The 12,331-nt window shown below is 31.3% G+C and overlaps 2 protein-coding genes across 3 annotated transcripts; both read right to left on the bottom strand.

Annotated features, from left to right (window-relative positions):
- Positions 1-3,292: 3,292 nt before the first annotated feature.
- On the bottom strand, positions 3,293-5,591 carry LOC111292746 (cytochrome P450 78A7-like). Its single transcript, XM_022885277.2, has 2 exons — positions 4,076-5,591; positions 3,293-3,978 (listed from the first exon to the last, which is right to left on the bottom strand). The coding sequence occupies exons 1-2, from the start codon at positions 5,069-5,071 to the stop codon at positions 3,358-3,360; spliced, it is 1,617 nt and encodes a 538-aa protein (XP_022741012.2). The 5' UTR covers positions 5,072-5,591; the 3' UTR covers positions 3,293-3,357.
- A 1,303-nt stretch (positions 5,592-6,894) lies between these two features.
- Positions 6,895-11,948, bottom strand: LOC111293095 (shikimate kinase 1, chloroplastic-like). Of its 2 annotated transcripts, none has more exons than XM_022885823.2 (11): positions 11,726-11,948; positions 11,311-11,546; positions 9,706-9,764; positions 9,418-9,472; positions 9,256-9,328; positions 8,837-8,924; positions 8,167-8,249; positions 7,933-8,065; positions 7,765-7,843; positions 7,458-7,522; positions 6,895-7,370 (listed from the first exon to the last, which is right to left on the bottom strand). In XM_022885823.2, the coding sequence occupies exons 2-11, from the start codon at positions 11,528-11,530 to the stop codon at positions 7,308-7,310; spliced, it is 918 nt and encodes a 305-aa protein (XP_022741558.1). In that variant the 5' UTR covers positions 11,531-11,546; positions 11,726-11,948; the 3' UTR covers positions 6,895-7,307. The 2 variants fall into 2 exon arrangements, with proteins under 2 accessions (XP_022741558.1, XP_022741557.1); XM_022885822.2 differs by having other exon boundaries at positions 7,118-7,370; positions 11,311-11,578; positions 11,726-11,945.
- Between the last annotated feature and the right edge of the window lie 383 nt (positions 11,949-12,331).

Genomic DNA, 12,331 nt, shown 5'->3' with positions numbered 1-12,331 from the left:
TTTAAAAATGATTTCCAATAAAGCAGAGTTCAATATCCAACTTTTGCAAATTTTTCTTTCTCAATTTTCTTTATATCCTGACCTCTTATTAAAAGAAAAAATATTTTTTCTTTGTATTTATTTTATTAATTAAAAAATTATTATCCCAAGTACATCATTATTAAGAATATATATATATATATGTATATATAATCTAATATTTGGAATTGGAAGGAGAGTCGGTCGTCAAATTTACAAATAGAACCAAATTGCATGCATGCATTATTCTATGTCTGTCGTTTACCGACGTTTTTGCCAAGAGCAAATACTATATATTGCCATAGCAAAGAGTCTTAAAGAAAAAGTGTGCCGCAATGGATTTTTGAAAAAAAAAAAAATTACATAAAAAACACAAGAAGAGTCTGAATTTAAATTAAAAAAAAAAAAAGGGTGAAACCATAGAAAAAAAACTAGGGTTGTGTATATTTCTTAAATTGAGAATTGAAAACGATGAACAATTTTCTATATTTTCCCCAAGATGTGTAAGAGAGGTCGACCACCTTGTCGGGGCCACTGGGGACAATTAAGAAACCTCAGGTTGGGTTCTTGAAATTAATGTCTTTTGGATGATTCTTGGAAATTAAAGTTAGTGTTAGAATTGTATATATAGTAAAACGAGGATACCTTCGATTGCTTCCTTCAGGCGGACAATAATTCTTAGTCTGAAAAATAAATTGATGTACTGTGTGCCATTTTAAATAATCAAGATCAAATCATGCGGTCATGGTTGATGAATCTTTAGAGTCAAAATTAAATTTGACTATTAGGATATTCATATCATTTAAAATATTAAAATTTATGTTTTTATATTATATTTTTTATAAAAATTATTATAATTTATGTCGATTTTTCTTTTAATTTTTTATTAAATTCATATATAATTATTATTAAAATTTTAAATTATATCTCTTTCATATTTTATTTTTTATCTTATTTATGTCGTATCACTTTGAGTAAAACTTGAAATCTAAACCCTTACCTCACTCATTCTATGTTTTAGTCTTGCTTATTATTATTATTATTATTATTATTATTATTATTATTATTATTATTCAATTGAAAATAGCAATTTAAGTGAGTTTGTGTTAATATTCCAAATTTCAATCTTTGGCTGTTGGCTCAAATAAAAACTTATTCCATCAAAAGATAATATTTTTTGCATAGTGCTATTCTGCTTTGTGTTAGTTAACCCTGATAAGCTTTCGCATGTAAGATTCATTTCATCAACATATAACTTGAATGACCTTTCACGTGATAGGGATATCGTAAAGAAGTATGAGATCTTATTTAAACCTTAAACCATCACTTTTTGTTATATACAAGGTGTCACGAAAATTAAAAAAAAAAGAAAAAGATTTGTACGTAAATATTAAAATTAAAATTTTATTTTTTAAATATAATTATATGAATTAATTAAATTAAATTTAATATTTAAATTCTTATTTTTCAAATCTCGTTATGTACACATTGGAGGTTCGACAAATTTATATTAAATTTATTTAATTATATGTTAATTTATCTATTTAATTGAATATAGAACAATTGGATTTGAATAAAGATAATGAGAAATTAATGTACAGACATCTTATCATCACGCTTTCCTCACTGTGGATTCATCCAAATCTTATGACTTCATCAACTGTAAATCACAAAAAAAAAAAAAAAAAGCTAATTAAAACGGAAATGAAAATAAATAACTGCAAATCATTTTATATTATTTGTTTTATGAATGAAAAATGAAAAAAATATTAAAAAAATGTTATTTTTCAACCATATCACATTTTAAGCAATGCACGAAAAAAGCATGGCGTTTTAAGTCGGTTAAGAATGATAAGAAGCCGATTTATGAGAGCTTCCTTTAATTATTAATTAATAATTTTGAGAGTGTTGATGAAAGTGAGAATAACTAATTGAAGAGAGACAAATTAGGAGAGTGCATGATAACACTTACTTGTTATAATTGATATGATAATTTGTATATTTATATCATATAAAATATTAAAATTTATGGATTTATATGATATTTTATACGAAAATTAAATATTATAATTTATATTAATACAAAAATATATCTAAGATTAATAGTAATTCGTAAAATATGATAAAATTTTCAAAATATTGTTTTCATTAATCCCAATTCACAAAGTTGGATTAGTGAATAAATTTGAGTCCAATGCTTTGCCAAATTACTCCTCTCTCTCTCTCTCTCTCTCTCTCTCTCTCTCTCTCTCTATAAAGATGATCATAGAAAAGAACAATTAAATAAATAAACAATAATTATGTGATAAAAAAGAAAAGAAAAGAAAAGAAACAATATAAAGCATGCTACAACCAAAAAAAAAAAAAAGAAAATTAATTAATTAATCTAGATAATTAAATAGCCCTAGAAACCAAACCAAAATTAGAGCTTAGGGATGTAAATAAATAGAATTTTTTACTGTGAACATATTTTATTTATTTTTTTATATTTATTTTTTAAAATTAATAAATGAATAATTTTTAAAGTTAATTAATTAGGAAAATAAATTATAAACATAATAAAAATTATAGGTGAGAAAAAAAATCAAAAATCGATTTAAAATTGTAATATTCGATTTGGTTCGGATCAGTTTTTTTTATTTAGTTTGGATTAAATTCAAATATTAAATTTATATATTAAGTTTAGATTGAAAAATAAAAAACCAAACCAAATTATATATTTTTCTTAGTTTATATATATATATATATTTTTTTAAATTTTTGTAAAATAAAAATAAAATTTTTATATTACAATTTACTTAAATATATTAAAAATTTATATTAAAATAATTTAAAAATTAAAAATTAAAAAATCAAACCGAATTAAACTAATACAATTTTGTTCAAATTATATACAGGTTTGGTTTGAATTTTAAAAATTTATAATATTATGTAATATCTAAAAAAATTAAATCAAATTCAATTCAATCCAAACTATTATCACTCGTAATAAATTTCATTTATATTCAATTTATTTATATCTGATAATGTAAATGAGTAAAACATTTATCAAATGGTTTGTAATAAATTTAATTTTTGTTCATTTGTTAAATTTAAACAATTATAAATAACATTAAAAATTCGTTAATTAAATAAATATATAACAAACGTAACAAAATTAGTTAATGTTAGATTCATTCACACTGCTGGAAACCCTTACCTTTAAATGTTTAAATACTTAAAGAAACTGAACACTATAATGAATATACAGTTTTCACATAAAATAAGCCTTGGAAAAACTTTAAAATCCACTAAATAATATAACAACTATACTAATAATTAAACCCCTAAAACCCTAGGCTAAGGCAAAAGGGCACCATCTCTTTCCAAAGCAAGGGCAAGCAAAGGAAACTTCATTTCACAAGACAGCTTCAGAACCTCGCTCAAATCCACCGGGTGAGCATCCATATCCTGAACCCATTTGAAATGGTGCACCAACTTGGCCACCCAAAGGTTGACCGTGACCAGCCCAAGGTTCTTCCCAGGGCAAACCCTGCGCCCAGCGCCGAAGGGTGCGAGCCTCAAGTCACCACCTCTGACGTCCACGTTGGCTACCAAGAACCTCTCGGGCTTGAACTCGAGTGGGTCATCCCACACGTGGGGGTCATGGGTTATGGCCCACATGTTCACCATGGCGGTTGTGTTGGCGGGAACAAGCATCCCGTTGCTGAGCTGGACGTCTGATGTGGATAGCCTGGCCCACGAAAGGAGTGGGCCTGGGGGATGGATCCGTAAGGTTTCTTTGACCACCGCCTGAAGGTAAGGTAACTTAGCCACGTCAGCGTCGGTGAGGCTTTTGTCTGTCACGGCACTGTCAATCTCAAGTTGTAGCTTGGATTGTACTTCCGGGCGCAACACCAACTCAGCCATGACCCACTCAGTTAACAAAGCAGTTGTGTCAGTTCCTCTAAAAATCATTTCCTGCATAACAGCTCAAGAACCGAATCTCACTAAGTTAACTCAACATTATTAAACATGCAAATAATTAACGTATAAACTTTAATAAAACTATACTAACCCATAAAACAGCAACCATGTCATCTTCTTGGAGTTTTTCTTCACCGTCAAGAGAGAGCAAAACATCAACAAAATCAGCATTGTCAGACAGTTTTTCGGACTCATTGAGTTGTTGGTGTTTTTCAATGATGCCTTTGACTAGTTTTCTAACTCGGGGAACGAGTTTCAAGCAACGTTGATTGATACGAAACGGGTCATAGAAATAACTTAGCCATGGCAAATAATCAGACCAGTTAAAAGCTCCCAAGAGTTCAAACCCTTCTCTTACCATATCCCTAAGCTCTTCCAGTTCTTCACTATCTTTTTCCTGGTCATATCTTTTGCCAAAAACACTTCCCATGATATTGTTCAAAGCAGCAAACTGAAGATGTTTTCTTAAGGAAACAAAGCCATGGAGTTTCTGTTCGTTTGCTATGTTGCGTAGCATGATGGTGCAGTCTAGTTGGCGACCGGCTTCATGTGCTATCATGCGCTTTGGTGCAAAGAGGTGGGATGAAGCTATTCTTCTCAAAAGCCGCCAATAGGTGCCATTGGGAGCGAACCCTATCGCTCGGCTGAACATGAGACTCTTAGCCGACTGCTTGATGGGACGGTCAGAGAAGTAAGGGGAGGTCAAGATTTCTCGAGCAGTGTGGGGATCAGAAGCTACAACTACAGGAGTGGAACCCAGGCTAAAAGCCATGAGCTGAGTGTTGGACCTGGACCAAGCCATGGCGGCAAGAGAACGGTGCGCCAAGCCACGACTCAAAGTAAAGAGGCTACCAAAAATAGGGAGACCCCTAGGACCAGGAATAGAAAGGCTACCCTTTCGGTTCCTTCCATTTTTCCATGCAATTCCCCCGACAGCAAAAGCCCACGTAAGAAGGGCAAGAGACAGAAAAGCCATACAGAGGGAAAACAAAACGTACCCATCAAGAAGGCTTTTGGATCCAAAGAAAGCTGGAAGAGTAAAAATCCACCAGGTTGTATCTTTCGAAACCAAACCCAACTCCATCATCCTCAGGGCAAGGGTAAGAAATTTTCGTGGAGAGTAGCCAAAGAAAGGGGTAGATAATATATAGGAAGATGTTTGGTGATGATTACAGTTACTGTTATTATTAAGTTGAAAAGATTTGATCCGACAGAGCTAACAGGAAAGATGAAAAGAGAGGTGGGGGAGAGTTTCACGTGGGGAGAGGAAATGAAGGGGAGGGATTCTGGGCTGCATGAGAGAGAGAAATGGAAATGAATTGTGTGATTGAAGGGGTGAAGTGGGACGTTACGAGCTTATATAATGCACGTTTATGGTTGTAGGGCGTAGCAGAGCAGAGACTGAGACCCCTAGAATTCTAATAGCGAAAACGGCAGCCAATAGGAAATTAGAAAGAGAAATATTGAAAGGGAAATATGACGTGTGGGAGCGAGGTTGGGGATAACGCTTACAGGTTCAAGTAACGCAATGAGAGTTGAATTTAATGCCTAAGCTATACATGCCCCAACATGCATAAGTAGAGGTGGTAACGGTTTAATTTATACCGATTTAATTTTTTTAAATATTATATAATATTATAAAAATTTAAATTTAAATTTGAATCAAATTTTTATTTGATTTGAATCGAATTTTATCAATTTGATTTAATTTATTAATTTTTTTAATTTTTATATATTATTTTAATATAAAATTTTAATATATTTAAATAACTTTTGATATAAAATTTTTATTTTTATTTTATAAAAATTAAAAAATATATATAATTCGATTCATTTTTTTTTATTTTTCACTATCTAATTTAAATTTAAATTTTAATTTAATATATATATTTAATTCAAATTAAATAAAAATATTAAATCGAATTAAATCAAATATTATAGCTTTAAATCGATTTTTAAAATTTTTAATTTTTTTCTCATCCCGATGCATGGGAAGAGAATGAGACGGATGCTGATCCATCCGCCGATTGAATGCCCCTCGCTCCCACTCCCTTATCATCATATAATAACAATAATAATAATAATAAGAATTTTCACAAACTACGTTATGTTTGGCTCGAATCAAAGATTTTATAAGAAATGTTATTGGAGCATGACTGTTTTACAAACTACTAAAAAAGATAAATTAAAATAACGTTTGATAAATTTAGTGTAAAAAAGTTTTGGAATATTAAAAATTATTTGATAATAGTTTTATATATTTTTAATAAATGAAGGAAATACAATAGCAGTTAACTTTATTAAATTAAATCATAAGTTTTAAAATAAAAATAAAATAAAATAATGAAATGATTTTATTTTTTATGAATAAAATACATGAAATCAATAAGCAAAATGAATGTCAAATAAATTAATTTTTTCTCATTCTATGAATTATGTAAAAGTAAAATGAGAATTTGAAGAAGCTTTAGTTTATAGCTTCTTTTAAAAATTTAAATCAGTTTCCATATAAATTAAAAGTTTTAAAATTTTAAGTACCAAGCACTAAAGTTCTATTTTTGTAATAAATAAACTCTTATATAAACCAAAGCAAACATCCACTTAATGTGAAACGTTGCTCATTAGAATTTATCTTAATGGAAATGAAGACGCTTTAATTAAAACATATAGAAGCAATTAATGAATAATCAATTAAATTAATTAACAAATCAAAAACATAATTAAATAAATTCAACATAAAATTGAATCAAAATCGACACACAATAAACTTTAAAATCTAAAATCTCATACTTCTAAAACTTCGCTTTCGACACTAAACCAAAGCCTCGGTGGCTTTTTTTTAGTTCTCGAGGCCTTGTGTCCTTCAGTGTAATTGACCATATTATATGATGCTAATGGAAAAGTCTATCATAATATCAATTTTTGTTTTTCTCTCATATCAAACAAAGTATTAGAGAAGCTGGAGGCTATGTGCACATACCATCCATGAAAATCAGACGGCAGGGGAGAAAAATGGTTTTCCAGCATGTCCATTAGCTAAAGTTCAACGGACAATCGCTGGTCAACGTTTTTCTCGGAGCCCAGTTTTTACAGCGTTTGGTAACTAAGTATGCAAAATGTAGTTAGAATGTCTGCCTCAATGAAACTACGTATCGTGAATCAGCATCATGTCAATAGCACAATACGTGGGGAATTTCACAACTTATTTGTGTAAACAAATACACTACAAGGTACAGTGGTCACCGAAAAGAACGAGGAACATTTGACATGCTATGCTACAACTAACATGAAATTCAAGTAACATATTTAGAGCTTTGTCAAAACTATAATCCTACAATGGTCATGCCACCTTCCTTCCTTAGGTACCCTTCAATTTGTTCCAATGCCTATCATGATTGTAGTACCATTTAGCCAACATCTTAATTAGATAACAGGAAAAAAAAAACATAGGAGAGAGAGAAAGAAAAAGAGACCTCAATTGCAATCTCTGTTGGAGTAAGATCTGACACATCTCCACAACCTAGTTTGCCTGCAATTTCTGAAAAATTGGAACACTTGTTTAAAGGCAAAATCATCTGAAGCAACATGAGTACAAACATCCCATGTCAAATGAAGATACATGGGAATTATAGGATGGAAAAAGAAGGTAAAGAAAGAAAGATCATGGCATCAATGAGCACCAATGCACTTCAAACAGTCAGTTCTCAGAGAGGTTTCACAAGATCTTGTCCAAAAGTGACATAACTCGTAAAAGTGTGAGACAGGTTCAACTATACATACCTTCCAAGGAAACCCTGGCATTTGCTTTAGCATAATTTTTACCCCTCTGTTCCAGAAGATAAGACAGACGCTTCAAAGCCTGTAAAAGGCTCAGAATATCAAAAACTCACTAGATGAGATAATACCAAGTCTAAGTAAGAAAAGGAAATATAATACGCAACTGACTACCTTTGTATATGGATCGCCAGGTTCATAATGCAAAAGGGGGCGAGAATGGGTACCTACTGCAGCAATTCTCTGTGCCAAGGCTTCCAAAGGTACATCTAACCAGACACTAATCCCCTTCTTCTGCATATAGTCCCTGATAAACAAACAGAAGACTTTCAGACCTTTATAGCTGACACAACAGAAAATAAAACCCATGGAGAGAGAAGAATCTAAATTAATTAAATTCCTGTGTACCAGTTCTCATCTTGTACAACTGCACCTCCGCCAGTAGAAACAACAAGTTGTTTCTTTGAAGAGAGCCTCCGCAATATTTCAGTCTTGAAGACAGGAAGAAGAATATAAAACTTCCATTCAGTTGGAAAAATGTGTGATATATTAAAATGAAAACAGATTCTGGTAAAAATATCAACTATCTCATAACAAACAGACATGATGATGGAGTTGGCACACAAAGTAGTTATAAGCAATGGCTTTAGAATAAGTGACACTAGAGAGTAAAATCAGTATAGTGAAGTGTCTAATGCATACATCTTTCGGAAATTTCTCATCTGGCTTGACTTGGCTCCCCTTTATAGTGGTGAAACTCACATGGTTAAGTTAGCCAAAACCAACTTCAAATGTTGGTCTATTTTCCATGTCTGCAATAATTTTCTATAAATAATGGCAGAATAGAAAGGTTCCTGATGACATAATAAGCTAATTTCATACTTTTGACATGTTAAGAAAAAATTTAATTAGGTCTTCTTTAGTATGGAAACTCATATTATTTGATCCAGCATGTGACCTGCAGCAGACATCCTCCTTTAGTGAGATCAGTAGTAGTTTACAATCTTCAACCATAGCACATATAAGCAGTCATCTTACTCTGCATGTGCGCATACAGAAAGGGAGTTTTCTGACTAACCTCCTTTTTTCTGAAGAAACTCTCCCCGTGAAGATTAAACATTTCAGCTACAGACATTCCATTTACCTCCTCCTCAATCAATGCATCACTGAAATTGTAGAATAAAGATATTCTTGAGACAAAAAATTAAAAGGCCTGTTTAGCAATACATTGGAAATCGGTAGACATCCCGGACAGAATACTACTTCTGCAATATTCAACCTAGATAATTTATGTATCAAAAGTAGACCAAATCCCTTGGAAGCGTCTAATGTGAACATACCATTGCCCCTAAATTATTCAATTGATGCATAGTCCCATACCCTACTTGAGACCAAGACAATTAATTCCACACTACAAACTACGAAGGGCCACTTCTGCCAGTATCTTATTGGAGAATGAACGTTTACTCACAACTGATAAACAATCACAGTACAAACCTGTCATAAAATGAATAACTGAGTACATGAGACAGAATTTTTCCCACTGTTGTTTTTCCAGAGCCCATCAACCCTGCACATTCACATTCATAAAGTTTAGCTACCAAAGTAAGCAAGTAAGTGACTACATAAAATTAAAGGACTTGGACAAAAGAAACTGACCAACAAGATATATACTGTGCCCATTTAAATAAGGCTCAATCTCTTGTGACTTATTCTGCAAATTTTATTCACGTCAAGTAAGATACATTGGCAGAACAATATCAGATGCACAACAAGGGAGCTTCTGGTTTCAGAGTTTGAGATCTTAACTAAAAAATAGTTAACATAAACAGATGCCAAAACACTAAATTGAAGAAATAAAAGACAAGGGAAAAAAGGGGCATCTAATCGCCATAACATACTTTAGGAGCCAAAAATTTATAAACATTACAGAAAAGTATTTCATACCTCTAACTTTAAAGCTTCATCATAAGGCGCACGAAAGCTTCCAGTTTCCAATGTTGAAGCTACAAAAATAATATTTTAAAATTAAACATTGTAGCTGTCCATCATACATAATAAACTTTTCAATTTCTGAACAACAATTTAGCCACCTAGTTTTGAGTTGTACTGCTCTCCTTTTGGATCAAATCTCAAGATCAACATAGGGATTAAGTAAAACTACTTAGCAAAAAACCAAGAAAATGAAAGGAGACTGACAGAAAAGCAAAAACAAATGCATTGTGATTATATTAGCGAATCAACATACCAGTGCCAGTTTCATCCATTGTATGTCACAATGGCATGAAAGATAACAGCAGATTAAAAAGTAATACTTCGCAGAAAGGTGAGAAAATGAAAGGAGATTAGCAGAAAAGGAGAAACAAATTGCACCCTGATCGAACTTCAGAGGAGATGAAGTGAAAGAAAAGATAATAGGTGAAAAAGAACATTTTCTATCTGGGCTCACAAATTTTTCCAAATCAGGCAGATTATGAGAGTGAAAATGAAAAAAAAAAAAAAAAAAGTGGACAAGTTGTAAATTTACGTAGTCTTTTTTTTTTTTTTAATAATTGGTATTTTATTTTCCAAGAGAGCAGGGAAAACCTGATACAAAAGGTATATATAAATGTAGCAGCTTATTGACAACCCCTTACATCAATTATTACATGACCTTGTATCTATGCCTCAATTGTTATAAATAGTTCTATCAGTGGAAGAATAACAAATTGGGAAACACATTTAGCAAAAACTTGCGTCCCAATCTGTATGTCAAAGACAATAGATTGTGCTAACAACCACGTGATTTGTTGGTAACAACTACGTGATTTATTGGCTGACTCTTAATTTCAATAATTAATTTCGATTCATTATCGCCTCAATATCAAGAATAAAAAAAGACACTAAATTGTACTGTCTGCTCAGCTCAACAGTAATTTTACAGTGTTATTGCTCAGGTATTCAAATTTTCTTTCCTCTGATTTTTCTATCGGATCAAGAAGGAAAATAACAAGTTTCAATAATTTAAATTCAAGTACTTACCGCCTCAACTACCAAGAAAAACAAAGGACAATAAATTGTACTATCTGCTCAGCTCAATGTTAAATTTACAGTGTCATTGCTCAGGTATTCAAATTTTCTTTCCTCTGATTTTTCTATCTGATCAATAAGGAAAAGAACAACAATTATTTTTCCCTCTCTATTTTCATTTCTTGTTTGATCAAGATGACAGTAGTGAAATATTTATACATATATATATATATATATAGACACACACATACCCACCGAGCAGCTATGTTAGAAATTGACTTTTATTTGGCGAAACATTTATCGAAGACATAGAAATGATCCATTGTTTTGTTTGAAGGTTTCTGATTAAATATTGGATATGAATTAAAAATCTGCATATACAAACACGGAAAAAAAAATCCTAAATCTCAAAATTTTCGAAACAAATTTAGAAGAAAAAAAAAAAGACTATAATAACTGAATTAGCGTTAAAAATATGATTAATGAAGTTATGACATCATAAAAAATAGTATAATAATTTATTTTAATTTTCCATTTAAGTACCTGGAAAGTTGTTATAAGAAGAGCAGGAAACCTCGAAAGAAAGCGATCTATGGCGATTAGATGATGTCTGAACCGGAAAGTGAGCCGAAACAACCACCCGAACCTTCTGGTCTTCCCTTAATCTCCAAGCGAACCGCAAAGAACTGGGTGGTTTTCTACCAAACCTTTCCGACTCAGTCCATGTCGGATACTTTAACTTGCATGCAACTCCTGCCTCCATTCTCAACCTCCAACCGCTGTTGATTCAATCAAATCAGTTTTCCTTTCACTGCATAAAAAAAAAAAAAAAGCTAAAAAGCTCGGATCTAATTCAAGAGAAATTCAGGCACTGCTGAAAATAATCATATTAATTAATTAATTAATGAAGCTAATAAAATTTAAGAAATTAAATATCAACGGAAACTTATGAACGCACCTCAGAAAAATTAATAAAGAGAAATTGTCAAGCGCAATGCTGTCTCACTCTCTGTTAAGCGGTAAGCGCTATTTTATTATTTTTGCATATTTATTCATATTTTTCTATATGCAATTTGTTTTTTTTTTTTTTTCTGGCATGGATGCATTTTTAAATTAGATTTTGGAGTTTTTTTTTGTTTACAAAAATACATAGAGTGGGAGTGATGATGTGGAGGCAGCGCATTCCCAGTCCCACCAACCAAGCTGCGGCAACGCGAGAGGGTTGGTAGCAACTACTAAATAAGCGAAGAAACGAGTGGCGGAAAGTCAGGATGAAAGGTGAGGGGTTCATTCATGTGCAAAACTCGGGGGGTTAGTTGTTATAGACTCTCCTCTTGCCACGTATTTAAATTTGGAATGTACTTTTTTTATTGCATGATATCTTTAAATTTAGGGTGATAAGGATTATTTGATTTGATTTTTTTTAATAATATATAAAATTATAAATTTTTAAAATTTATTTGAATTTAAATTTTTATATGATTTAATAATTTTTAAAATTTTATTTATATATATTATTTTAATATATTCAAAAAAACTTATATATAAAATAATTATTTTTATT

Source organism: Durio zibethinus, chromosome 10, assembly GCF_047325235.1.
Source record: "Durio zibethinus cultivar Kanyao isolate XHJ-2024 chromosome 10, ASM4732523v1, whole genome shotgun sequence".
Taxonomy (NCBI): domain Eukaryota; kingdom Viridiplantae; phylum Streptophyta; class Magnoliopsida; order Malvales; family Malvaceae; genus Durio; species Durio zibethinus.
This window is presented reverse-complemented; position numbering and strand designations above follow the sequence as displayed.